We start from the raw sequence: 27,390 nt of genomic DNA, 5'->3' as shown, positions 1-27,390 counted from the left end.
TGTGTTTTGATCATGTTTAAAGATGTATTGGTTTTTAGGTATTTTACACCCTTTCACATATTCATTTACATATTTCTGAACATTTCGTAACTTTGGTAATCTCATTTATGAAAAAAAAAATGGGGGGCAGGGAAATGGAAAAAAACGCACATCATATTCTGTCAGAATTTTTGAAATTTCATTATTCTCTTATTTGAAGGGACTGCACCAGATAATGGTGATTTTGGGGTTCGGCTAATTCTATATAACTATTTTAAATTTGCCAGATATTTTCCCGGAAGATTTGTACGATTTAAACAAATCTTGAATTATGAATTCAAATTATGAAGTTTGAGATTAAAACATGCTTTCCTCAAGCTTGTACTTTGTCTTAATGGACTTTAAACCTTTCTCATCCTTGAAAACAGCCTTCATGTTTGTGACAGTCGTGGTATTCTTAACTGCTTATAGGATACATGTTATACAAATACAATGTTAATCTTGCATGTCAAATATAGATCCCAATATAAACACCAGAAAACCAACCAGTGGAAAATGTATTCCTTATTATAGACCTAAGTTCATGAGAAAACAAAATAGGCTCTGTGTTACTCACTGTTAATATGTATTTGGGCCATTAAAAAAGAAAAGAAAAAAGTGGAGCATTTGAGAAGAATTCTCATTTCGCCACATTATAATATTCAAAAACAAGTTTAGTTAAGGGTAAATTTGCATCCGGATAAATAATATTTTTTGGGTTATATATACCCTTAGCATACACAGATGTGTGAAATCACTGTATATTCAGTACTTATAAGGTGGGATTCGAATTGATCTTTGCCAACTAGACCACTAAGATTGCCTGGTAGCTAGAGGCAGTTTGAATCCTATTTAAACAGCGGCCACCGATATCATGCAAACAATTCTATCTAAAAATTAACAATCGCCAACACCGTTGGAAAGAACATTCAGGGAGCATTTGCCCTTCCCGGGCGTTTAGAAAGGTCTTCCAAATGTTTAATATAAAGCTTGGACCAAGTGTGGTTATTTAAAGCAGCGGGTACTGCAATGATTTTTTCCCCACAGAACTCGGGAAAGTACCGAGTAGTTCAAAGCCAAAAAGAACTTGCCCTTTTATCAGTTGGGTTTGTTCCATGTAGCAAGCCCAGAAAGACCATGTGCAGTGTACATTTCCCAGTAAAAGCATTATTTCCAAGCTGGGATAAATACTCCCCATTTCAAAACGTTTTGTTGACACCCCTCTATATACCCATGTACCAAATAGATAAATTCTTCTATCTTCAAGAAGCAGGTCACTGACCAGCATAATACCTTTAGATTCATAAAAACAGGGTTTGTTATAAATGGGAACTCCGCAGTGAGTGACCCTCAACCTAATCATGTTGCATCAAATCAAAATAGGAAGGCACATACAAAAGTAGGATGACTTTTGTAAACTTCCTGGTTCGCAGAGCCATGTGTCATGCCTGCCAATTAAAATCAATGATAAAGTTGCTTTTCTTGCTTGGTTCTTGCACCATTTTCAAACACGGCTACCATCTGACACCTAGTCAGATTTCACTTAAAAGGAAGCATTGAAAATGCATATCAATTTGCTTAGGTGTCTGGCTATAAATAATATACAACTGATAATGCTACATAGTTAGGACTACAGACTTTATAGGCACTGCCATCGATTTAAAAAAACTCTTCCTAACTAAGGATCAATCTTATGACTTAGGACGAGTCCCAACCCTGCACTGTAGCATGAAGACCTTAAGATAAAATCCTAAGTTAGGACGAGTTACTCGTTCTAACTTGAGATAAGACGAGTCCTAACTCTTTGTGAAATCGATGGCTGGACACCTTTGGTGATTGTCAAAGGCCAGTCTTGGTGTCACTTGGTGTATCTCAATTTATGCATAAAATAACAAACCTGTGAAAATTTGTGATCACTTGGTTGTCGAAGTTGAGAGGGAGTAACGGGGAAAAGGGCGCCTTTGTCGCACAAGTTGTGTGCTTTCAGATGCTTGGTTTCAAGACCTCAGCTGAGGTCTCAAACTCAACTTCAAATATTTTAGTGAGAAATTACTTCTTTCTCAAAACCTACATTACTTCAGAGGGAGTCGTTTCTCAAAATGTTTTATACTATCAACAGCTCTCCACTTAAATGCTCAAAAAATAAAGATTTTATGCTAACAATTATTTTGAATAATTACCATTAGTGTGTTAAAGTGGCCTTAAAGGAACACGTTGCCTTGGATCGGTCGAGTTGGTCATTGAAAAGCGTTTGTTATAATATGCATATGGGTAGAAAGATGCTGTAAAAGTAGTATACAATGATCCACACAAACATGCCTCGAAATTGCACGGTTTTCCTTTTACCTCGTCGGCTAACACGGTCGGCCATTTATGGGAGTCAAATTTTTGACTCCCATAAATGGCCGACCGTGTTCGTTCGCACAGTAAAAGGAAAACCACGCAATTTCGAGGCAAACTTGTGTGGATCATTGTATTCTACTTTTAAATTATCTTTCCAACCATATGCATTTTATAACAAACAGTTACAATCGCTTTTTTATAGACCAACTCGTCCGATCCAAGGCAACGTGTTCCTTTAAAGGCAGTGGACACTATTGGTAATTACTCAAAATAATTTTTATCATAAAACCTTTCTTGATTACGAGTAATGGGGAGAGGTTGATAGTATTAAACATTGTGAGAAACAGCTCCCTCTGAAGTGACGTAGTTTTCGAGAAAGAAGTAGTTTTCCACGAACTTGATTTCGAGACCTCAGATTTAGAATTAAGCCCTGTTCGCATTTGACTTAATTTGGGTAAACTAACCGAGCCAAAGGGTAACTTACCCATTTTAAGTCCAATGCGAACATCCCAGGAAGTTTTCCTCCCAGGTAGCTTACCCGACCCAATGGGTAGTTTAACCTAGCCAAAGGTGCCCAGGAAGATTGACTAGGTCAGTTTAATCATGGAGGAATAAATTAATTCCTCCATGGTTTAACCGAGCCAGAAAGTCCAATGCGGATGCAACGCCTCGGTTAAATCTCCTATTTCGTCAATGACCCGAAAAAGCCAACATGTTTTGTCATTAGTAGTTCCTGATTATTGAACTATTCAATGTAGCAAAAATCAGGAATGCAACTCTAAAGCAGAAAAACACGGAATAATTTTCCCGTACACGGGTTTATAAGTTCGAGAATTGACCCATTCAATGTAGCAAAAATCAGGAATGCAACTCTAAAGCAGAAAAACACGGAATAATTTTCCCGTACACGGGTTTATAAGTTCGAGAATTGACCCATTCAGAAGTTGCGATCAAAAGTTTCAATATGACGGCGATTTGTACAGCAGTACTAGGGAAATGCAGTCAACAACCGCTAGATTGTGTGTACTAAAGCTAGCCGAGTATTGGTCCCTTTATGTCCTTATGCACCGCACCCCCTATACAACAAGCAATAAAAACACAACAGAGCCAGACTGTGCAGAAAATAGTGTAGCAGGTTTTCCTAGCCACATAATGGGACCTTTGTGTCAGACCATGACTCATGGCCTCAATGCTAGCAAGTGGAAGTTGTAAAAAAAAAAGCGGAGCGGTGAATTTGATAATGAATTGTTTAGATTAACAATAGTTGCGAAAGATCGAGCCAAAAACCAAAAAGTGGTTTTGGTAAGTTTACCTGAGTGAAATAAATCCAAGTGCGGACGGTGGGAAAGTTAACCCGTCGGAATGTTACCCAGCGTCATGGTTATAAGTTACCCAAAATATTAATCAAGTGCGACTGCGAACACGGCTTTTGAGGTCTTGAAATTAAGCACCTGAAAGCACACAACTTCAAGTGACCATGGTGCCACTGGGATGTCTTTTCTTGCATTAATATCTCGCTGCTTTGACGATCGATTGAGCTTCACAGGTTTGTTATATTATGTATATGTTGAGATACACAACTGTGAAGACTAGTCTTTGACAATTACCAATGGTGTCGAGCGTCTTTAACTTGATCACTAAATTTAATACAAACACCATGAAACATTAGTTTGTTTTAAACATACAGTGTGTTATTCTACTCAGATTTAGTTTCTCTGTAAAAGTTGGTTGAGAATCATTCAATTCTGCAATTTGAACTCATGCTACAAGTGTTTCTTTTAAAGTGGATTTTGTTCCCGTATTAAATAAAATTAATGTATTACTAGCTTCTGCAAGTTCACTGATGGACACTCTGCCCCTCTGGCGCATAAATCTAGCCACTCCCTCCAGCTCATCCTGGGAAATGAAAATGTACTTTCCACGATCATCAATAACTCCAGTAATCAAGTCTTGATCTTGAAGCTCCTGCACCCTTTGAATTGCATCCTGTAGTGAAAACATTGTATTCATTACGTAACATGTCATATGTATTTATGTAATGATCACCCACAGTATGTTCTACCTTTATTCACAAACATGTGTAATGCTCAAGTAAACATTGGAAATTCTGAGGTAGGATATATAGGGACCAGCAAGAGGACTTTAATACATCACTGTGCAATAATAAATACACATACATGTTTTCTTATTCATTCAGATTTAATAAACCACTTGATCTGCTAAATTGCAAACCAATTCAAACAATAATTTCAGAAATGCAAAAAGACACATCACCCATTCAAGTGTCATGTAGAACTTCATTACAAGGTCTAAAGACAGTCCGATCACTTCCTTTAACAGAAGTCTCATTGGTTGAATTATAATGGATTTCTGCTGCTTATGAATCTGGCCTCTGTGTACATATCTTCAGATGCTTTATTTCTTTTGAAAACATCTTCCTGTTTTTTAATTGTTGTTGAACTTATGCGATGCTTCTAAACATAATTCAGCTGTTAGACTTGGCAAGTATCCATTTCACTTTTGAATGCACAAATCTTACCCTAGGCCTACATCTTGAAATTGTTCCCTTGTTACTTCGAGCTGATTCATCAGCTACATGTAGAAACACATGATGGTTTCAACTATTTTGGGAATAATACAATTAGTCCTAAAAAGGTAAAGATGTCTGAATGTACTTAAGTTTGTGAATACAACTCACAAATCGGATGAAGGCTAATTAACATGTAGTTCCTGCCTGCTCGAGGGCGTGATTTGGTTGAAAACAAATCTTGCAGGGTGGGGGGGGGGGGGGTGGGACTCACAATGTCCTGTGTGGTGCTGTGTTGTATCGTTCACAAACTGTTCATACTCCTTAAAAGCAAGGTTGGTTGACATTACATGTAATTCACAATGTCAACAGGACCACCATGTATAACTTTTCAAAACAGTTTTAATTATTTAAAAAAGGAATTTTGTTTTTCTTTCTGTTTTGAAAAAAATGGTAAAATAACTCTATCCAACGTTGTAAACGATCTTGATCCGTGTATGTCTTGTTAATAAACAAAATACCAAACCGGCCACCAACCCGCATCCAACAAAAAATCCAAGTCTTTCAAATCAATAAAATACATGAATGTAACAGGTTCCAGAAGTTTGTCCAGCCTTAGGTTATTTAATATCTACATGTATAGACCACCTGCATCTACCGTCAGCATTGTTGTTAGATGAACGTTCAACACTACTGGAATCAGCTGTTATTGTTCCTGGCAAAATTGTTTTGTTTGGGGACTTCCATCTGCATGTGAACATACCCAATGATAGCAAAGCTTCTGACCTCTTTCATCTTACAGAGCAGCATGATCACACATCGATCTGATCACACACTTGATCTAATTCACATGCAAGGAATCCACTGTAATTTTTGTATTACAAAAGAATCTGCTGTCTCCCTTCTCACGACCCGACCTAAAGTGCCATCTCAAGCTTCAACGTCCTTTTGCTGTGAGGAAGACCCTACGGTATTGAAGGAAGCTGAGTGATATTGACCTTGGAAGCTTCATGGCTGATATCACTCATCTCTAAGGTCCTCCAAACGTATACCGGGTAATGCACGTACCTCTGACCTGAACAAATTAACATTGACTCAACACTGCATCAACACCTTGATAACCATGCTCCAATGGTGACCAAAACCATCCCTTTCGGGCCAAACTGCCCATGGTACTCGGATGAGCTCGCTCTCTGAAATAACATTAGAGACCACTGAGGATGATTACAAAAGCTCTGGCCTTGAGGTTGCAAAACAGATTTATACTTACCGGTAGTACTGCAGGATCTACAACAAATGTCATCTAAACGCAATTACCACAGCTCACAGATTACCAATTGTGACAGCAAGGAGTTATTTCAGATTGTTAATTCCTTAGCTAATCCAAATGCAGCAAGGCAGCTACCAGACTACATGTACCTTCTCATGATTCACCACAGAGTCTTGATGATGAGTTTTAAGACTACTTTGAGGATATACACAATACAGGGCCTCTTCAAATCTTCAAGAAGCATTGGACCGCTCAATCCAAGACCAACCAACTTCTCAAAAGCTGCAGCAACTATCGGTCTTGACAGATGTTGTAAACTCATCTCTCACAACTCATTTTAAAAACTAACAGTGTCCTTCCTTTGATTTAAGATGCTAAAGCTTGATCCAAACCTTCTGGGGAACTAAAGACCTGTGTCAATTATCATTTTCATGTCAAAACTTCTTAAAAGACGTTGTATGCAGCAAATCAAGGAAATCTGTATTGGAGAGCTCAATCAGCATACCAACCCGACATTCAACTGAGACAGCTCTATTGCGTATACACAGTGATGCTCTTTATGCTATTGATAGGTACCACCAGGAGGCAATTCTATTGAACTTGAGCCCCGCCTTTGATAACAATAGACAGCGCTTTCTTGCTCAACTGTCTTGAACATCGTTATGGTATATCTGTGACTGCACTAACATGGTTTTGGTCATACAGTATACATTTACCTCTGTGGTCATTCTCAATCTGTGATCATCAGTGATATCGCATCATCATATGCCCTACTAGGGTGAACCTCAAGGCTATGTGTGTGGAGCATCTTTGTTCATCTCTACACCCAGCTCCTACGTACATGTATCAGCAATATCATTGAAAAGGCACTCCATCAATGACATCATTTACACCAATGACTTCCAATTATTTCTTATCTTCAAGCCCTTGGACATCACAACTGCCATCAAGTGTCTCGAGAATTGTATGATAGACATAGAGTCAGTTACACTGTAGGAACAAACAAAAACCATGGGAGTGGCATTTCATCCAAAAACTTCAAGATGGACCAGATCTCAAATCTGTCAACGGCTTCAATTACCTTGGTGCGAGCAGACAAAGGGTTCAAATCAGAAATCTTGTTTAGAACCGCACAGGCAACAAAAGCACTTAAAAGACTGAAAGTCATATGGAAAGACAGACACACTGGTCTGAGCTCCAAAATCAGACTAATGCGCTCCCTGGTAACATCAATATTTCTAAATGCCTGTGAGACGTGGACCCTTACGCAGACCTCCACAAAGAATCCAGGCTATGTAAATGAGATGTTTCCAAAAGGTCCTACAAATCTCATATACAGACCACATCACCAATGACAAAGTACGAAATAGGATTCATCAAGCCATAGGACCATACGTGGAGCTCATTGCAACAACAGAGAAGAGGAAACCAAGGTGATGGTCACATCGCCCAGTCAACAGGACTCTCAAAGACCACACTATAAAGCACAGTCCCTGGGAAAAGAAAACAAGGAAGGCAAAGGAAATGATGGGAAGGCAACATCCAGGAGTGGACGGGCTTGACATTCAGCACCTCGCAGAGATTAGCGGAGGAACGTATTGGATGGCGCACAATTGTCAACAAGTCAGCTGTGGTCCCCCTGTGTTTACAAAGCAGTTTGAGGTTGTTTTGCGGCAATATTGCACTTTTTAAATAAGTTTATGTAATTACTACATGTATTACTCCCGGGCCTGTATGCTTCGTTTTTGAAAGGGCAAGGGCACCAAGGCATTTTCTCTTTGGCAAAGGGCACCCTATGAGGAAATTGTAAATTTCTACTGGAGCATTTCAAGGGCACCAAGCCAATGGCAAGGGGCAACAGAGGCATACCTCCGTTGCCTCCGTGAAGTGTCAGGCAGGTACATGTAGTCCCTTTTTATCTCACACCTTGAGTGGACAGTAATGGGAAACCCTCAACAAAAAAGGTTGAAAGTACCTTACCTGTGTTTTCATGTTAAACTCTGCACCAAGGTCCTCTAGAAGTACAACTTTCTTCATCTTTATGTAGCTTATAAATTCCTGTAGTAAATTATGAGACTAAAAGGAGACAAAAATAAAAGAAAAAGTTATGTATCAAATGGCTCCAATTTAAATAAAGAGTTAGACTTTTTTTTAACTTAGGATTTGAGATATTGCATGGTGAGGTATCAATGTATAGTTTGCGGTAACACCTTGTATGGCGTGTCAAACGTTGCATTATTCGATAATGTACAATGTATGTGCGATGTTTCTCATATATATGCGATAATTGTCACATATGTGCGATATTCATTTGATGTATGCAATAAATGTAATATATATGCAATAAATGTAATATATATGCAATAAATGTAATATATATGCGATAAATTGTAATATATGTGCGATAAATTGTAGTATATGTGCGATAAATTGTAATATATGTGCGATAAATTGTAATATATGTGCGATAAATTGTAATATATGTGCGATAAATTGTAATATATGTGCGATAAATTGTAATATATGTGCGATAAATTGTAATATATGTGCGATAAATTGTAATATATGTGCGATAATTTGCAATATATGTGCGATAATTTGCAATATATGTGCGATAATTTGCAATATATATGCGATAATTTTTAATATATGTTTGATAATTTTGTAGTATATTATATGCGATCATTTGTATGCAATGTTTTGTGACGATATACATATGCGATAATTTAATATATACATGTGCGATGTTCGTTCTTATATGTGCGAAAACGGAATTGTGGGATATAGTATGGCTTCCTGTCCACTTGATCCCCGTATCCGTAATGTTTTGGATCGGGCCAGACTATACTGTGGACGGTATGGTATGGTTCCTATGGTTCAATGAGATGGGCGTAGGGTTTATGGTCAGGGTACGAGACTCGAGCCGCGTATTTCCGAAATAGCCAGCCGCGTATTATTGGAAAATAGAACACATACAGTACAGGGTGGTGACAAAAGTTGCGTTTTGCTCGTGAAGATCTGTCTTATTCGAATGAATTCTGAAACACATGTATTAGCATAACTTAGAAATTGTTAATTGATAATGTGTCAATTTCATAGCTTTACATGATTGAAAATATCAGACAGACCAGTAGCAGTAGGCTATCTTTGGGTGAAATGTTATCCCAAGATTTTCTAGTTTGCAAATTACAGTGCCAAAATTCCGCCTGCAATTAATATCCAACGGTCTTTTGAAGACACCTCCGTTTGCAACGCTTAGCCTCCAGAGTACGTCTCCAGCTAATGGCCGTAAGTTCACTGTCTTAACATGATAAGAGCCTACATGTTCAAGAAAGAGATTGTTTTCTCTTAACCACCAAGTAGAACGTGGAATTTACAATTTGCTCAGTGCTTTGGTTTTTTTAACTCTGTATTTATAATTGAATTAGGTTGATGGTTAGCAAACTGATTCAACGTAATATTTTGTGGCAGAAGTTAAGATTATATGTACATGTATATTGGCATAGTTTTGGTTATTATTTCATATGCTTTTTACCCGGTCTCTACGGCCATCTAATAGATTGCCGCAGAGACCGGGTAACAGTCCGCGAGACAACCCGATGAAGTACACCAGCACTAGAACCGGGTGCGTGTTAAGAGAGAGCATTTAGAGTGGCAACCCATGTTGACCGGGCAGTCTGGAAAACCTTTTCTTGGCCCCTTATACGGAAGGGTACCCGAAGCAAGATTTGTCAATGAGAGAAACCTCCAGGATATAGAGGAAAGTTAATATAACTGGCGGAACATTGATAATTATAATTGTATCTACATTGAATTGCGCATTTAACTTAGTGTTAAACGTTGAAAGAGTTGAGTGAACAAACACTCAAGCGAAGGAAAAATTAATTTGAATATTACTTTCAGTGAGTAATTTTAACAGCTGATTTGAGGTTAGGATTGAAGTCAAAACGATACCAAAAAGTGTATGGACAAATAGTATTTCATGCAAGCCAGTGTTTAAATTGTAGAACAGTTAAAGTTAGTAAATTACCGAGCTATATCTGAAACACTCATGATTGATTATCTTTAATTGTTGTCAATAAAATTTAAAAGTTGTGCTGTAAAAATTCAACTGTGTCTTGTTTGCAAAATCATTTTTCAAATTTTTGGAATCTTAGTCACCACATTTATAGTTATGTCAGCCGCGAGCAAAAGGTGGTGACACCCTTCGTTAAGACAAACATTTTCTTTTTATTGCAGAATCAATAATAGTTGATCAATTTAGCCAGCTCAAAAATTGATACGTCCATTCTATCTTCCTTCAAGATTCTGGAACAAGTAAGCAACTTTTTGTCTTAACGAAGGGTTCAAATTCTTTTCAAATTTTGTTTAAGTCCACCGTCTATGTAATTGGGCGGAATGTACATTGACAATGGCGTCAGAATAACTGTGGTTAATTAACCACTAGTTAGTGAACCAAATTTAGCCAGCTCCAAAATTTGTTACGCCCACTATATTAGTCTTGAAAGTTCTGGATTACAAATTAAATGTTTTGTTTTAACGAAGGGTATAAATTCTTTTAAAGTTATGGTTTTGTATTTAAACAGTGATGATTTTTTGACATATTAAAAAATGCAAAAAATGCAAAATAAAAAATCTTGCCTTTTTGTTTGCGGGTCATTTTTTGACGTTTTGTTAATGTTTTTCACTTTTTATAAATTATTTTTTAATCATGTAAAGCTATGAAATTGACATATTATCAATTAACAATTCTAAATTATGCTAATATTGCAGAATTCGTTCGAATAAAACAGATCTTCACCTTCAGATTTGAGCAAAATGCAACATTTTGTCACCTCCCTGTACTGTATGTGTTCTATTATCCGAATACGCTACGCCCATCTCATTGAACCATAGGAACCATACTATACAGTCCACGGTATAGTCTGGCCCGATCTAAAACATTACGGATACGGGGATCAAGTGGACAGGAAGCCATACTATATCCCACAATTCCGTTTTTGCACAATAAGAACGAACATCGCACATGTATATTAAATTATCGCATATGTATATCGTCACAAAACATCGCATACAAATGATCGCATAATATAATATACTACAAAATTATCGCACATATATTGCAAATTATCGCACATATATTGCAAATTATCGCACATATATTGCAAATTAACGCACATATATTACAATTTATCGCCTTATATTACAATTTATCGCACATATATTACAATTTATCGCACATATATTACACGTTATCGCACATATATTACAATTTATTGCATATATATTACATTTATTGCATATATATTACATTTATTGCATATATATTACATTTATTGCATACATCAAATGAATATCGCACATATGTGACAATTATCGCATATATATGAGAAACATCGCACATACATTGTACATTATCGAATAATACAACGTTTGACACGCCATAACCTTGTGTGTATCTACTTGCAAGGGAGAATTTGATCTTTAGAAAACTGTATATTTTACTACCACAGAGTAGATTTATTGGATTGTTCGAATATAGGATCGTTATTTACTGCACTACCGCAAAGTGAGCTTTTAAACTGGTCTCAATGCTTTGACTAGGTTTCTCTATTCATCGTCAGGAGACTGAAGAGATATGAGAGAAGTGGGCCTATTTTGGGTTCAGAGGATTCAGTGTAGAGTCAATCAACGCTCTGATTGGTTCTCCAGAAAGGAGACCTGTGATTGGCAGGCTTAGGGCTATTGTGTGGGTTGCCCATTTTGTGCCAAAACCTCATGTCGTGTCAGTAGACTGTGGGTTGTCAGAGGAGGAGGGTGGTAGGATGGTATGGCAAATACTGCTAATGAAACCTCTTAAGATGGGGTAATGACTCCAGGTAGAAAAGAAGAGTTTTCTTCCTAACCCCAATTCAGGAGAGACATGCATGGTTTTGTGCTGTGGCTGACTAGAGGTGAAATGAAGATGCATCATGTGTTGGTTGAGACATTGAACGTAGTTACTAGGATCCAAGTCAGTAGTGCTCAAACCAGGTGCTACAAATTGTCCTGGTAATTAAATGGCTGTTCTGCAACACAACTACCAATGCCTGCTTTTACCGTGAGGTTGGCTGGGGTGAATTAGAAGAATCGCTGAAGCCAAGGCAGTTTTTGACTTCGCTGAATGCCGCTAACGCTGCACTATCAAGTTTGATTGTTTTGTTCTTGGTCTTGCTCTTGAGAAGGTCAGTGAGTGGCTGGATGATTTCAGCGCAGTGAGGAATGAAACAGCGATAAGAGTTAATGAGCCAAAGAAATTCTCAAAATTTGCATAGTGAGTTGGGTATGGGAAAATCTTGTTTTTTATTTGAAAAAGCACTAAATGGAGAAGTTACTGAAAAACATTCTCTAGCTCAATACTATAGTCACTGGCCTTGGGCATACAGAAGGGGTTGCCCTCCAAAATTCTGTAAAAAAAAAATGTTTCAAAATGCAGCAAAAACAACAAGCATTTAAACTTCCCGCAATCACCCCGCAAAAAACCCAAAACCCAAATTAAAACAAAATAAAACAAACTTGGGACAGAAGAATCTTACATTACACCATGTGTCTCAAAAAAACATATGTACACTTTTGAAATGGCTGCCGAATAAAAAGTATATGATTCTGGAGGAAAATGTTTAGGTGTATGGATAGCTTATGGTCTCAACTTTCATATGTATGACATCAATAAGTTCGACAGTAATTGATGATTGGGTGAACACTGTTCACTTTTTTGAAGGGTTGAAAGTTAGGCTGCGCAGGAATTAGGCTGCGCAGGAATTAGCCTTCCCTTTGTGAGAGGTAGTCCTTTGTAGCTTACAAAATTCAATCCAAGGTTTCTGCTACTTCAGGTCAATGGGAAACCTGAAGAATAAGTAGCCAACATCTGTGACATTCCTGTTTTCAACAAGCCGTATTTGAATAAGCCGAATGTGAGTTGAGTTGTGCGTTGGTTCTCTGCTGTGCCACGAGGGTTTTCCAGACTATCCGGTTTTCCTCCCTCAGGAAAAAATCAAACACTTTCGATCTTGTCTGTGCTCCGTGGTCATAATGGGTTGATGTGGCTAGCAGCTGAATGCGCCCTTGCATGCCTGCTTCTCGAACATGTTGTAGCCGCGTCCTTCGCAATTCAGCTCTTAGCTGCGAGTAAGGATGATTAGCCCCCCAAATTATAATAATCAATCTACTTAATCCCCATCTGGTCATTAAAAAAAACAAAAACGGAATGTTCAACTCATCTTACAATAACTGAAATGTGGGGTGAAGGTTTTTATTCAAAGTCACAGATGTGAAAAAAACCCACAGTTTGTAACATGGAAGTTGCAACATGTACCATCACCCCATCCTGACTCCCGTGATCACACCACTGAGTGTACCATCAAATTCACTCAGCAAACCCAAACTGATCGCATTTGATCATCATGAACTTATGAAGGAAGGCTAATTGCTGCGCAGCCTATTTTCATACCCTTCACAAAGTGAGCAATGCTCACCCAGGCATGAATTATTCCCCAGACTTTTTGGTGTCATATAAAAGTTGAGACCATTAGCTATCCATACACATAAAACTATTGCCCTAGAATCATACATTTTTTATTCGACAGCCATTTCAAAAGTGTATAGTTTTTTTTGAGACACCTGGTACACAAAATACTCTGTATCTGTACGCTAAACTTTATTCCTATGGAACTCTGCTCCGTTGACCAGGCTGTTGACAGATTGTGCGTGTTTTGCTTGCCAAGGCGGTTGAAACTAGTTTTGTATGCAAGCGTAATTTCACCAATAGAGGGCGTTTATTCTCACGCTATCGCAATGTTCTGAAACGCCCTCTAGCATTCATTGTTTCTGACAGTTATTGTCACACCTGAAGTTATAAAGTCTACAAGCCTGTGTGTTGCATGATGGGATCTTGAGCTGTGTACGTGATCGGAAGTTTGCCAGCGTTCCGTGGTCGTACATTTGAGTGAATTCTTTACAATTTATCCAAACCTCGAGTGAATGTTTTTTTTCTGTTTTATTCGAACCTTAAAATAACAAAAAAAAATTCATATTTCTGTAGTACCGCTGCGGATATTTTTGACTGGTCATCCAGACCTTTTGGCAAGGTGTTTTAGATGATAAAACCCCTGATACACCAGTGTGAATTTCTAGACAGAGCCCTGGACCATCCAAAGGAGCTCTTGAGATCTTCAGCTAATATATTATTTGACACTAGCCCCAAACAAACATGCACAAAGATATAAGACAAAGAGCAGTGAGTTGAACTTACCTCAGATTCATCGAGTACTTTCTCAAATCCTTCCTCATGGACCTCAAAGCTTTCCTTGAGTGCACAATATTCTTCAAGTTCTTTTTGTTCCTGTTCTTCCTTCTTCTTCTTTTCTTCTTCTTCCTACATGGACCACACATTTAGGAACCACAAAAAAGCGTCATCATCATTATGCTTTTTTTTGTTATTGCAGGATGTGACACTAATTAAAGGGACAAATAGGCTGTGTTTGGCTACGAAATAGACCAAAACATGACTACAAATGTTTTACAGGAATGAAGAACAGTTCCTATACAAATTATCAAATTTGGCTACTTTTGAACATTAAAATAAAAACGAAGGTCACATGACTTATCAAAATAATCACAACCTTTTAAAATACCACTGTTAACAACAGATAACTTCTGTACCTAAATCCCTTGGTATTCCATGTAAGAACACAAATAATAATAATAAAGATATTTGTAAAGCCCTCCAGACACTCAATGCAAAAAGCCTCTAAGCGCAGCGAAAGTTAGCCATTTCTGTGTACATGTACATGCGCGCACGATACATTGTACATGTACATGTATGTATGGTCCCAACCACACAGAGAAAAAGTACCTACTCCTACATGCTTTGTGGAAAGGACTTCCGACCTTTGAAGGTTGCAACCATTTGTGCTGTTTTTATCGCATGTTTAGAGCTCAAAATAAAACTTGTCAAACTTTGAAGGCGGTTGCAGGGGCGGTACATATCATCTTGTACACAAGTATAATTTGCACTAATGACTCCTTGGAAAGTGAAACTTAAAAGGAACACGTTGCCTTGGATCGGACGAGTTGGTCTATAAAAAGCGTTCCTAACTGTTTTTTTATAAAAATGTATATGGTTGGAAGATGTTTAAAAAGTAGAATACAATGATCCACACAAATTTGCCTCGAAATTGCGTGGTTTTCCTTTTACCCTGCAAACTAACACGGTCGGCCATTTATGGGAGTCAAATTCGAAGCCTGGCCGGTAGAGCAGAAAGCACTACCTCTGCTAGAGCAGACGTCTTACCACTAGCCCAGTGAGGCAGTTTGAATCCAGTGAGTTGGAACAAATAATACCAATTAAAATAGTTTTAAAAAAGAAGTGAAAAAGTGAAACATTACGATTTGATGTTGTGCTAGTTGTTCTTTTTCTGCATCCTTTATTCTCTGTTCCTCAATAATCTCTTGACGTCTCTTGCTCTCTTCCCTGTCCGCTAGATCTTGCTGTTAATTAGAAAGATACAAGTACATTGGTACTGTTTAAACAGTTTTCGAGTTAGTTTGTTTTTTCTCCAGATACTTGTACCAGAGTTGTACAAATGTACATTCAAGAGTAACTGCTTATTAACAAAATTCTTTAACACATGTTAGTTTTAACAAGCTCACCAGCACTCTGCAGACTAGTGCAACAAATAGAAGTACAGTGCCCATATCTCAGACAGTGAGTCAATTTTTACTAACATATGTGCACCCTGTGTAGCACAACTGTCTTCCACATCCAATTCAGCCTTCAACCTTGTTGGATATGGTACACAGAAACGCTATGTTTTGGGGTATTTCACATGCCTTTTTAGTAACAACAAGGTTACCAAATAAGGGAATCAATGTGTGGTGAAGAGGTTTTCAACTAGTGGTTTAAACCCGCCGAAGCCTGGTTCTTGATAATTTTACCAAGACGAAGTTTAGGTAAATTATCAAGAACCGATTCAACACACAATCCCATTCATAAATACCTTTTTGGTCAAAAAACATCAACACTTTTTGTTCAAAAAGTAAAATAAATGCAAACATTTTAATTGTTCAATAATTTCTTTCAACACAACACCCCTCTAGCTATGAAATGGTAAGGCCCTAGGGTAAACAACTCCTTATAAGGAGATTGCTGTGCGTGTCGCGCGTGTCGCGTGATGTGGCACAACTGTCCCGGTCGTTGCTCTTGACCAATAGGAATGAAGAAACTGTCTTATAAGCACAGGTGCAAGTTCGCGTGTCACGCCCATGTTTCAACACTTTTTACTGGTCATTATCAAAGGTTTAAACACCCCCACGCGATGCGCTCTCCACCAATAGGAATAGCGAAACTTACGTAGGTATTTATGAATGGATTATTAAAACTGCATTTCACTGGTTATGAACACTGTACACACTGTACGATATATTTTCTTGTGTTTTCATATTGTTTATTTTTATTACTGTCACAAATTTGTCATTATGAGGGTCATTGTAATAGTGTAAGAATACTTACCATTGTAACAGTAAGAGATCATAGCTTTTTTGTACCATTGCTCCTGTTGTTTGGATTTTTCGTTTTAAAGCCATTATACACTTTGGGTACAGAAAAATATAAAAAAATTCACAGATTTACAAATAATTTACAGGGTTTACAGAAGGTAATGGTGAAAGACTTCTCTTGAAATATTGTTCCATGAAATGCTTTACTTTTTGAGAAAACATTAAAACAATATAATTTCTCGTTCGCAAGAATCACAGCTTTATTTTAAACACATGTCATGACACGGCGAAACGCGCGGAAACAAGAGTGAGTTTTCCCATTATTTTCTCCCGACTCCGATGACCGATTGAGCCTAAATTTTCACAGGTTTGTTATGTTATATATAAGTTGTGATACACAAAGTGTGGGACTTGGACACTACTGTTTACCGAAAGTGTATAATGGCTTTAAAATTTGTGTAAAAATGTTCTTCTAGAAACATAGATTTATGGTTGATCTTGTTACACAAGGAGCGCGACACACTAATGTTTCCAAACATTTTCCCCATGAATGGACTACTCCTTTTTAATTATCTCCCTTTTTTGAATGCACAATACAGCGACGGTAGAACCGCTTAAAATACTGCTTTATACAATAAGAACGTTTACCCTCTGTTGGCAAAAGAAGGTTTACCCTCTGTTGGCAAAAGAAGGTTTACCCTCTGATGGCAAAAGAAGGTTTACCCTCTGATGGCAAAAGAAGGTTTACCCTCTGTTGGCAAAAGAAGGTTTACCCTCTGATGGCAAAAGAAGGTTTACCCTCTGTTGGCAAAAGAATTTTTACCCTCCGTTGGCAAAAGAACGTTTACCCTCTGATGGCAAAAGAAGGTTTACCCTCTGATGGCAAAAGAAGGTTTACCCTCTGATGGCAAAAGAAGGTTTACCCTCTGTTGGCAAAAGAATGTTTACCCTCTGTTGCAAAAGAATGTTTACCCTCTGATGGCAAAAGAAGGTTTACCCTCTGATGGCAAAAGGTTTACCCTCTGTTGACAAACGAATGTTTACCCTCTGTTGGCAAAAGAAGGTTTACCCTCTGATGGCAAAAGAACGTTTACCCTCTGATGGCAAATAAAGGTTGCCCCTCTGATGGCAAAAGAAGGTTTACCCTCTGATGGCAAAAGAAGGTTTACCCTCTGATGGCAAAAGAAGGTTTACCCTCTGATGGCAAAAGAAGGTTTACCCTCTGATGGCAAAAGAAGGTTTACCCTCTGTTGGCAAAAGAATGTTTACCCTCTGTTGGCAAAAGAAGGTTTACCCTCTGTTGGTAAAAGAAGGTTTACCCTCTGATGGCAAAAGAAGGTTTACCCTCTGTTGGCAAAAGAATGTTAACCCTCTGTTGGCAAAAGAATGTTTACCCTCTGTTGGCAAAAGAATGTTTACCCTCTGATGGCAAAAGAAGGTTTACCCTCTGATTGCAAAAGAAGGTTTACCCTCTGTTGGCAAAAGAATGTTTACCCTCTGTTGGCAACAGAAGGTTTACCCTCTGTTGGCAAAAGAAGGTTACTCTCTGATGGCAAAAGAACTGTGTACATGTACACTAGGCCTGGGCGAATTATTCGAATATCCGGTTAATGGCGAATAGGTTTTCCTATCCGTAACCGCGAATGCCTTTTTTTTCTTAACCGGATATCCGCATAGGGCGCAAATACCTATTTACAAACCGGATAATTCTGTAATTACAACCGAGTAACCGGATATTCTTTAACTATCCGAATATCCACGGACGTCGGGCGACAACTGATATGAATGTTTTGTCTGAATCCTTATGAAACTTCTATTAAGACAGCATAAAACAGCATAAATTAAGTATTTAACTATGCTCACCTCCGTGAAGAGTTAAAACAATGACATTTCTGGCGTAATTTGTTCAAAGATTACAAAAGTTTTCCTTCACGTAGAGTCAATCACGATCAAAAGAAAAAGCAAATCGCCATCTTTAAATTAGATCCGGTCATTTTTATGAATGAACCGAGTGACAGTCTAAAACTAATATCAATCCGCCCATAAGATCTCATTCACAAACGAACAGCGCCCTCTAGTGGCAAAAAAAAATATTTTTAATATTTTTTTTTTTTTTAAATAGCGCCCTCTAGCGGCGAAAAAACTATTCGAATGTCCGGTTAATTTCGGATAGTTGGCCAGCGGTATCCGAATAACAAAATTTCACTATTCGTCCAGCACTAATGTACACCCTCTGTTGGCAAATTTACCATGCATTATTCCATGATTACATACAAAAAATGACTTGACACTGTAGCAGTGTGCTTTGTGCAGCATTGGATGTTACTTGTTAAACTATAAGATTTGGTATTATTTTTATTCACGCAGGCATATTACTATTGTGGGCAGCAGCATGGCTTGTTTTCTAAAACTTCACAATGTGAACGATGCAGGTCTTAATTATTCCGAGTAGAGTTACATTGTACCCTGGACGAAATAAAGGTATTCCTTTATAGTAGTATGTAAAATATCGCACAGTGATCATCACAATGAACTCAATTGAAATCAGAAAGACCTCTGATAGTCAGATAAGACATGTCTTGCAGGAAATTACAGTACATGAGCCGTGTGAAATACAACATGCCCAATATCAAATTACCATCAAACAAAGCTTCAAATTTTTGGTGTACCTCTCTTTGTGCCCGTTTTTCTTCTTTCATTTCAAGCTTCCTTGCTTTCTTAGCTCCTATCCTTCTTGTGTTACCAGTATCGTAATTAAATTCCTCCTCTTGCTGCTCAATGACATCTGTATAAAAAGCACAAGGTAAGTTACAAGTTGGAGTTAATACAATAAAAATTTTCTTCCATTGTTTGGATGTCCTTGCTCTGCCAAGACACCTGGATCGTTATCCAAAATCCAATGCTACCTTGCAATGGATTTTGAAATTAGCGAGTTTTGGTATTTGTGATGATCAAAGCGTGTTAGGCCACAAGTACAAAACGTATAATAATAATAATAATAATAATAATAATAATAATAATAATAATAATAATAATAATAATAATAATAATAATAATAATAATAATAATAATAATAATAATAATAACAATAATAATAAGACTTGTAATGCGCACATATCCACCCTGCTGGGTGTTCAAGGCGCAGTAAAAACCAACAAAAAAACAAACAAAAACAAAAACAAAAACAAAACAAACAAAAACAGACACAACAAAATTAGTACTTGAAAACCTGTGACATAAGATAAGTTTTGAGAAGAGATTTGAATGTTGTGGTACAAAGACAAGATCTAAGATTAAGTGGTAAAGAGTTCCAGATGCGTGGCGCAGCTGAAGAAAAGAACCTGTCACCCAATGAGTGTTGAGACTTGGGTTCAATGAGGAGAGGCATGGAACTTGGTCGAAGATTTCTTGATGGAGTGTAAACTTTAAGAAGTTCAGAAATATAGTGGGGAGCCTTGCCATTAAGTGCTTTGTGGACAATGAGCATCAGCTTGAAGATGATTCGTTGAGAGATAGGGAGCCAGTGTAGTTGTTTCAGAATGGGGGTGATGGAACAGGATTTCTTAAACATTGTCACAATAAATGCGAGCAGCAGTATTTTGGAGGCATTGAAGACGGGAAATCTGGTTGTTTTATAGGAAGACTGTAGAGAAGTACATTGCCATTGTCAAGGCGAGAAGTAACAACTGCATGAATGGCCTTTTCAGTGGCACTTTTGTCCAAGTACTTACGAATCTTACCAATATTCCTGATGTGGTATGATGACAGACGAACGATGTTGTTGATGTGTTGAAGTGTCATCAATGTATCAAAAATAACCCCTAAGTTCTGAGCTTGCAGCGAGGGAGCTACACACATGTATCTGAAGCATCACCGATGGAAATGTATGGCACTGAAACCTTTGTCAACTGTACCTGTTGACGTGACCCATATAGAAGGAACTTTGTCTTATCATCTTTTAACTTCAGGAAGTTTTGTTGTGTCCAACGTCGAATCTCTTGGATGCATTTCTCAAGTCTTGCAATAGATGCATTGGCACAGAGTTGTTCACAACAACAGGGTCTGATATCGCGGTGCCAATACATACATGCTGAGTTCTATTGAAGAGATACGATTTGCACCAAGCTAGGGCTGTGTCCTTTATGCCAAGGTGATTCTGGAGCTGAGAGAGAAGGATGTTGTGATCAACAGTGTCAAAAGCAGCACTCAAGTCTAGCAGGACTAGTGCTGTAAGGTTACCATTGTCCATTGCAGAGAGAATATCGTTGTTCATAGATTGGCTTTGATCCGTTGGCTGTTCAGGTTGGTTGTCCGCACAGGAACTAGACTTGCTCCTGTCATCTTCCTCCTCCCTTCGTGGAAAAATAGGGACTGGTGCAATAGGATCATTGACAGGGGGTGTAACAAGCAACATGATCCACATGTCTTCTCCAGACACGTCCATCATCAAGCTGAACTGTAAACATACAGCTTCCAACTCGTCCCGAAATCAAACCGGCAATCAAACATGGTCCAGTAGCGTAGTTTTCGGCAGACACTGAGTCGTTGATATTGAAGGTTCGCGGTTTGGTATGTTTATCATGGTTCACCTTCTGCGAGAACTGCTTGCTGTCAACAACACGGACTTGGATGTTAGGACGAATTGCATCAAGCCGTGTGCATCGTTTTTCGTTTGCAACTGTTCTGTACATGAAGTTTGAATACCTCCATGTCCAGGTTTGGTTTTTGATGAGCGGCCTGATGTAGGAAACTTTGAGGCTATCGGGGAAACAACCGGAACTGAGAGATTCGTTGACAAGATTAGTGATGTAGGGTACAAGTAAGTCAATGTTTTGCTTCATCATGGATGTTGACATTGGATCCAGCTCACAGGATTTTGAAGGAGATTTCATAATAACCCTTTGAATCTCAGCAACAGTGGCAGGCTAAAACACAGATAGTCTACACTCTGGTTGAAGTTGTGGAAATGTCTGCGGCACGTTGTAAGGGACTGATGAAAATGATGAGCGGGTGTCTGAAATCTTAGTGACAAAGAATTTCTGGAATTCATTTGCCAAGTCCTGATCATTGTAAGTGGACGGAAGGACAGGGGTTTTGGGTTTGAGCAACAACTTACCTATTATCTTGAAGAGCTTCTTTTGATCTCCTGAGGAATCTTGTACTTGAGATGAATAATGGGTGATCTTTGCCTGGTTGATCAAATTCCTGACTACTTTACATTGGTTGCAATATTCTTGTCATTGTATTTCCTGTTTGCAATTTTTCCGCCATTTCCGCTCCAGTTGATGACAGATCTTTCTTGCTGTACGAATGTCATCATTAAACCAGGAGACTTCAGTTCGGACCTTGACTGATCTTGTTTTCCAAGGCGCACACTTATCCAAGATGTCACTGACAGTCAAGCTTTTAGCGAGGATTTGAAAATATGGTGTCCAAATTTGACTTGATTGAAAAACAGGAGGTCCAAATTTTTTGGGAAAATTTTCAGCTATCATGTACATTGTACCACAGAGCTATTGCATCTACATGTACTGTGTGCTCAACTCAACGTATGCTTTTGGTTTGGGCCGGCTAAAGGACTAAAAAAAAAACACAAATTATACTACTTTACAGAGATTTTGTAAGCAATACAGAAACTTGTATACTGAAATGTTGTGAAAACCACCATCAGGTCAATGACTCATTGTTAACTAAAATCTTGTTTCAACCCAACAGAATTTGTTCTCTTTTTTTAATGTACATACATGAACAAACATAATTATACTACCAAACTTCAATTTAAAGACATCATGTAAATCCAAATGAAGCCACAAGACTTTAATTTTTACAGCACTTTTCAGTAAGCGCAGTTTAAATGTTGTAAGCGCAGTATAAATGTATGTTATCAATGAAGATTTCGGCGGGGTCCCGAGTTTATTTTTATTTATTTTTTCAGGTGGCAATCATCCGTGAGCGTTAGGCAGTTCTATGCGGGGTGAGTGGGTTTAGGAACTCAGTGAGTTGACAACCAGTACATTCATCTCTATTAAACTTGCACTACCCATACTCATGGTGGAAAGTTCACACAAAAGCAGACACGCACGTTTTGACTAATAAACTGCGCATGTGCAATGTTCGTTTCAAAGTCGTCGTTTCGGACACGGCCTCAGCTATGTCTTTGTTCACACAAAAGCAGACACGCACGTTTTGACTAATAAACTGCGCATGTGCAATGTTCGTTTCAAAGTCGTCGTTTCGGACACGGCCTCAGCTATGTCTTTGGTAGAATGCAAGCACCAAGCACAATTGATGCTGATGGAACAAAGCTGACCACAGATGAGTCAGTACAGTACAATGGTCTAGCAAGTAGGGAGAGAATCAAAATGATACTTACCTCCATTGTCCCCAGATGGGTGAACAATGTCAATGGACTAGGTGGATGACTACACAGGCAGCCACCAAAGAGTGAGATACATGTAGCTTTTTGTAAACCAGAATTTTCAACAAAAATTGCAACACAAAATCATATTTTTACAATTCAGATGACTCCAGGACACACAGAAAAAGTCCTGTAGATTCCACGTGTAGTAACAAATCCAGTTTATAAGAATAAGAACACAAACTGAGCAATATACTAAGAAATTAGCAAACAAATACAGAGCTGATTTGAGTGGCCGCTGTTAGGCGCTCAGGCAAATCTTTTAAACAAAACATGGCGGATAATCACAGGCTACCTGAAACCATGAAATGGAGAGAGATTTCTACCAGCAGGAATAGCACCCCAACAGAGAGGATGATAGCAAGTCAAAACGAGAAATCTCGCAAAGAAAATGACAAAAGGCATGCTACATGGACCCCTATAGAGTAAACCCCTCAACCCGTCTTTTCTCATACTTCCTTAGAAATATTCATCCCCTTATATTATAAACAGTGCACATGAAACGACCAGAATGACAGTAGGACTTGTAAGGAAAGATTTAACATCAGACAGTACCATCAGAAGTGGGAATGAGCCTGAAACCATTGGGGTGTCGAGGCCGAGCGGTTAAGAGCACCAAATTCAAGCTCTGCTGATTCTGTTCAGCAGTGTGTGGGATCGAATCCCGGTCGTGACACTTGTGTCCCTGAGCAAGACACTTAACTATTATTGCTTCTCTCCACCCAGGGGTAAATGGGGACCTGTGAGGGCAGAGATGATTCTTGTGATTGATTTAGCCGAGTAGCGCATTTGTTGCACGAGGCTGTATACTCCCCAGGGAGCTGAGATGGTTTAAGGAGTGAATTAAGGCCCAGTGACCAGGGGTAATAATTTGAAGCGCTTTGAGACACCCATTCGGGAGTGAAAAAGCGCTATATAAACTCAAATATTATTATTATTAAAGAAGTCTTGAGCACCAGGTGCACACCAGTATTGGACAATAAGGTGAGCCGTGAACAGAATGGATAATGGTTGATGTACATCAAAATGAGAAATTGGAGTATCTATTGTGACTGTGGAGGAACCATGTGGGCAGTTCCATGGTCAGTCTCATTACACTTTTCTGTGTCTTTTTCTTTATATTGGTGCTAGTACATGTGAGATACTCTTTCCACTAAGTTTATAGACTGATTTGTACTTGATACCCAAGACTATGAGTTGATGATATTAGAAATGTTGTGGGCTGTGTGCTCTGGATGTGAAAATATTGTAAAACAAAAACGGTCAGTCGCATTATTACATAAAAAGGACGTAAAAAAATACAGAAGTCACAATTCAAAAGTTTCCTCTTACTAAAAAAACTTGCGAAAGTTTTACTACATTTGACTACATGTAACACACAACTCTTAATACATGTACATGATTATCCAACAGGATACCTATAAATGGTCAGCAACATGAACTTTTAGGTACATATACATGTACAATATGTCAAAACCATGGTCAGTCACATTCAGTCAGTTGCATTACAGTTATGTACATGTACATGTACATGTATGGAGCCCAAGCTGAGTTCTTATTTGTCAAAATTAGATTTTTTTTATGTCATGTTCGTGTTTGCTTGGAATTGCCCACAAGCATGATTAAGCATGAAACAGACAGCAGCAGTGTGTGGCCTCAGTTCAAGGGGTCTATTATGCAAATTATTCTTTTGCTCTTAGGCTCCAGCTCTGGGACCTTTATCGGAACATGATCTGGGCCAGTAAGACCGATTCCCTGGCTTCCAACCTCAATCGTTCAAGTAAGAAGGTCTCCAAAAGTATCCTTATGAAGACAATGGAAGTCCAGTGTACAATTAGTGCTATGCCAAAAATTGATTCACTTTTTAAATAAGGGAATTAATGTGTGGTGAAGAGGTTTTCAACTAGTGGTTTAATCCCAACGAGGCCTGGTTCTTGATAATTTTACCGAGACGAAGTCGAGGTAAATTATCAAGAACCAGGCCTTGACGGGTTTTGTGTTAAACCACTAGTTGAAAACCGATTCAACACACTTTGATTCCCATTCATAAATACCTTTTCGGTAAAAAAACATCAACACTTTTGGTCAAAAAGTAAAATAAATGCAACAATTATAATTGTTCAATGGTTTCTTTCAACACAACACCCCTCCAGCTATGCAACGGTAAGGCCCTCCGCCGCCCTTGGGTAAACAACTCCTTATAAGGGAATGCTGTGGGCGTCGCGCGTATAACGTGATGTGGCACAACTGTCCCGGCCGTTGCTCTCGACCAATAGGAATGAAGAAACTGTCTATAAGCACAGGTGCAAGCGCGCGTGTCACGCACATGTTTCAACACTTTATACCGGTCATAAACAAAGGTTTATACACACCCATGTGTAGGCTACAGGTAGGCTACATGTACAATGTACTTCATCTGATGCAATAAGTGGCATTCAAGAAGATTCCTGGTAATAGTCCAATAATGTTATAATAAGTGCTGGGCGAATAGTGAAATTTGGTATTCGGTTAACCGCTGGCCACTATCCGAAATTAACCCAATATTCAATCATTTTGTCCCCAGTACTTACTTGCTTAATAGTGAGCGCCACGATCGCTAGAAGGCAATGTGTTTTTGTGTTTGTTTGTTTTGTTTGGGGGGGGGGTTGCCGCAAGAGGCGCTGTTCCTTTTTGGTCGTTCATTGTATGGGCAGATTTACATATTAGTTTTAGACAGTGTCACTCGATTCATTCATAAAAATTTAATTTAGATTTAATTTCAAGATAGCGATTCGCTTTTTCTCTTGATATCTTGATTGACTCTAAGTGTAGAAGGAAAACTTTCGATTATCTTTCAAACAAAAGCGTTGGAAATGTCATTGTTTTAACTCTTTATGGAAGGGGGATAGTTAAATACTTATTTTATGCTGTTTTGTGCTGTCTTGATAGAAGTGTCATAAGGATTCCGACAAAACATTCCTATCGGTCGACGACCCCATGATCAGGGATAATAGGAGTCCGGTTTCTTGGTTGTATTTAGAGGACTATCCAGTTTATTACAAGGTATCCGCGCCCCTTGTGGATATCCGGTTAGGTTTAAAACGGTACTCACGATTAGGGTTGGGAAAAACTATTTGCCATTAACCGGATATTCAAATTATTCGCCCAGGCCTAGAACATAAAATGTAGACGGGAAACCACAGTCCCTATTTTACAGTGTATTGTTGTGTCATTTTAAATTACAAGCATTTATTACTGACTGCATAGTGCATATGTGTACTATACAAGTAATAAAGCTGTGAAAAAGGTAACTGCCTCCCATTGTTTATGTTTAGAATAATGCAGGTTTGGGAAAATATTGTAGACAAGGCTAATTAATTACGTTTCTGCCTGGAACCAACCTTGCTCTTCGGGTTGCCTGATCATTCTATCCCTGGCAGCCCTTCCTCTACGACGAGCAGGTAGAGGTACCCTGACTTGAGCTTCATCAATATCTCTCTCAACATGACGTACATCTCCATCACTGCCTCCTCTACCTGTACACATAAGAGATGTTTCATTGTTATACCTCGGTAACAAATTGTGAAGTTTGATTGGTCGAGAACCAATCACTTTACGTGGAGCAAAAATGGCGCAGTGGGAAACATGAGTTTTGTCAACCTGTGTGCATTACCTTGATCGTTTCCAGCGTTGGTTGATTTCGAGCGCTTAGTATGAATAGGCCGCCGGTTTGAGGGAACAGTGAATAGCTGTTTCTGTTTTGAACACTTTATCTGCTTTGTCGTAAATAATGTTTGAAGATGACCCCAGAACTTTGAGAAGAGGAATAATCATGTTACCAAGGTATAAGAAAACAATTGTTGCACGCTGTGACGGTGGTCCCTAGGTTTTGTACCACCTCGGGGGCAAATGGCACCCTTGGCTTTGCCTCAGGTGCCATTTATCCCCTTGGATGTACAAAACGACATGGATCCCGTCACAGCGTGCAACAATTATAGGTCTATAGTGTAGACATGGTACATTGTACATGGTGTACTTTTGGCATGTACTGAAGTAACAATTGCCCTTTCTTTACGTCAATTGTCACTTGAGCAAATGATTAAAAAAACCTGTAATGCACAAATTTTCACAGCTGTTATTTGTACATACATGTATTACTGTAGGCCTGATAATTTTATGCAAGCTCTGTCTAAAGTTAGCTACATGTATTGGTTATGTAGATTTGCCTGGCATTGCCAGCATTCAGCAGAGGAAAAATCAAAATTTACATTTATTATTTGGGTCAACATACTGTAATGA

At 38.5% G+C, this 27,390-nt stretch overlaps 1 protein-coding gene across 2 annotated transcripts in view; it reads right to left on the bottom strand.

Moving 5' to 3' along the window:
- Positions 1 to 2,510: 2,510 nt before the first annotated feature.
- The window catches only part of LOC139940603 (DDRGK domain-containing protein 1-like), a 39,358-nt gene continuing 14,478 nt past the window's right edge, over positions 2,511 to 27,390 (bottom strand). Inside the window, exons 2-8 of one of the 2 annotated variants that reach the window (XR_011786471.1) lie at positions 26,493 to 26,627; positions 19,364 to 19,479; positions 15,585 to 15,686; positions 14,449 to 14,571; positions 8,139 to 8,234; positions 3,201 to 4,347; positions 2,511 to 3,106 (exon numbers count right to left, since the gene is read on the bottom strand). Coding sequence is in view for 1 of the 2 variants with exons in the window: in XM_071936939.1 (XP_071793040.1) it covers positions 4,120 to 4,347; positions 8,139 to 8,234; positions 14,449 to 14,571; positions 15,585 to 15,686; positions 19,364 to 19,479; positions 26,493 to 26,627 (800 nt within the window). In the remaining variant the exon portion in view is untranslated. Of the gene's footprint in view, positions 4,348 to 8,138; positions 8,235 to 14,448; positions 14,572 to 15,584; positions 15,687 to 19,363; positions 19,480 to 26,492; positions 26,628 to 27,390 lie in introns of both variants that reach the window. The other variant, XM_071936939.1, reaches the window with a different exon arrangement.

This window comes from Asterias amurensis, chromosome 8, assembly GCF_032118995.1.
Source record: "Asterias amurensis chromosome 8, ASM3211899v1".
Lineage (NCBI taxonomy): Eukaryota > Metazoa > Echinodermata > Asteroidea > Forcipulatida > Asteriidae > Asterias > Asterias amurensis.
The sequence above is the reverse complement of the archived record's forward strand: the minus strand, read 5'-3'. Positions and strand labels throughout refer to the sequence as shown.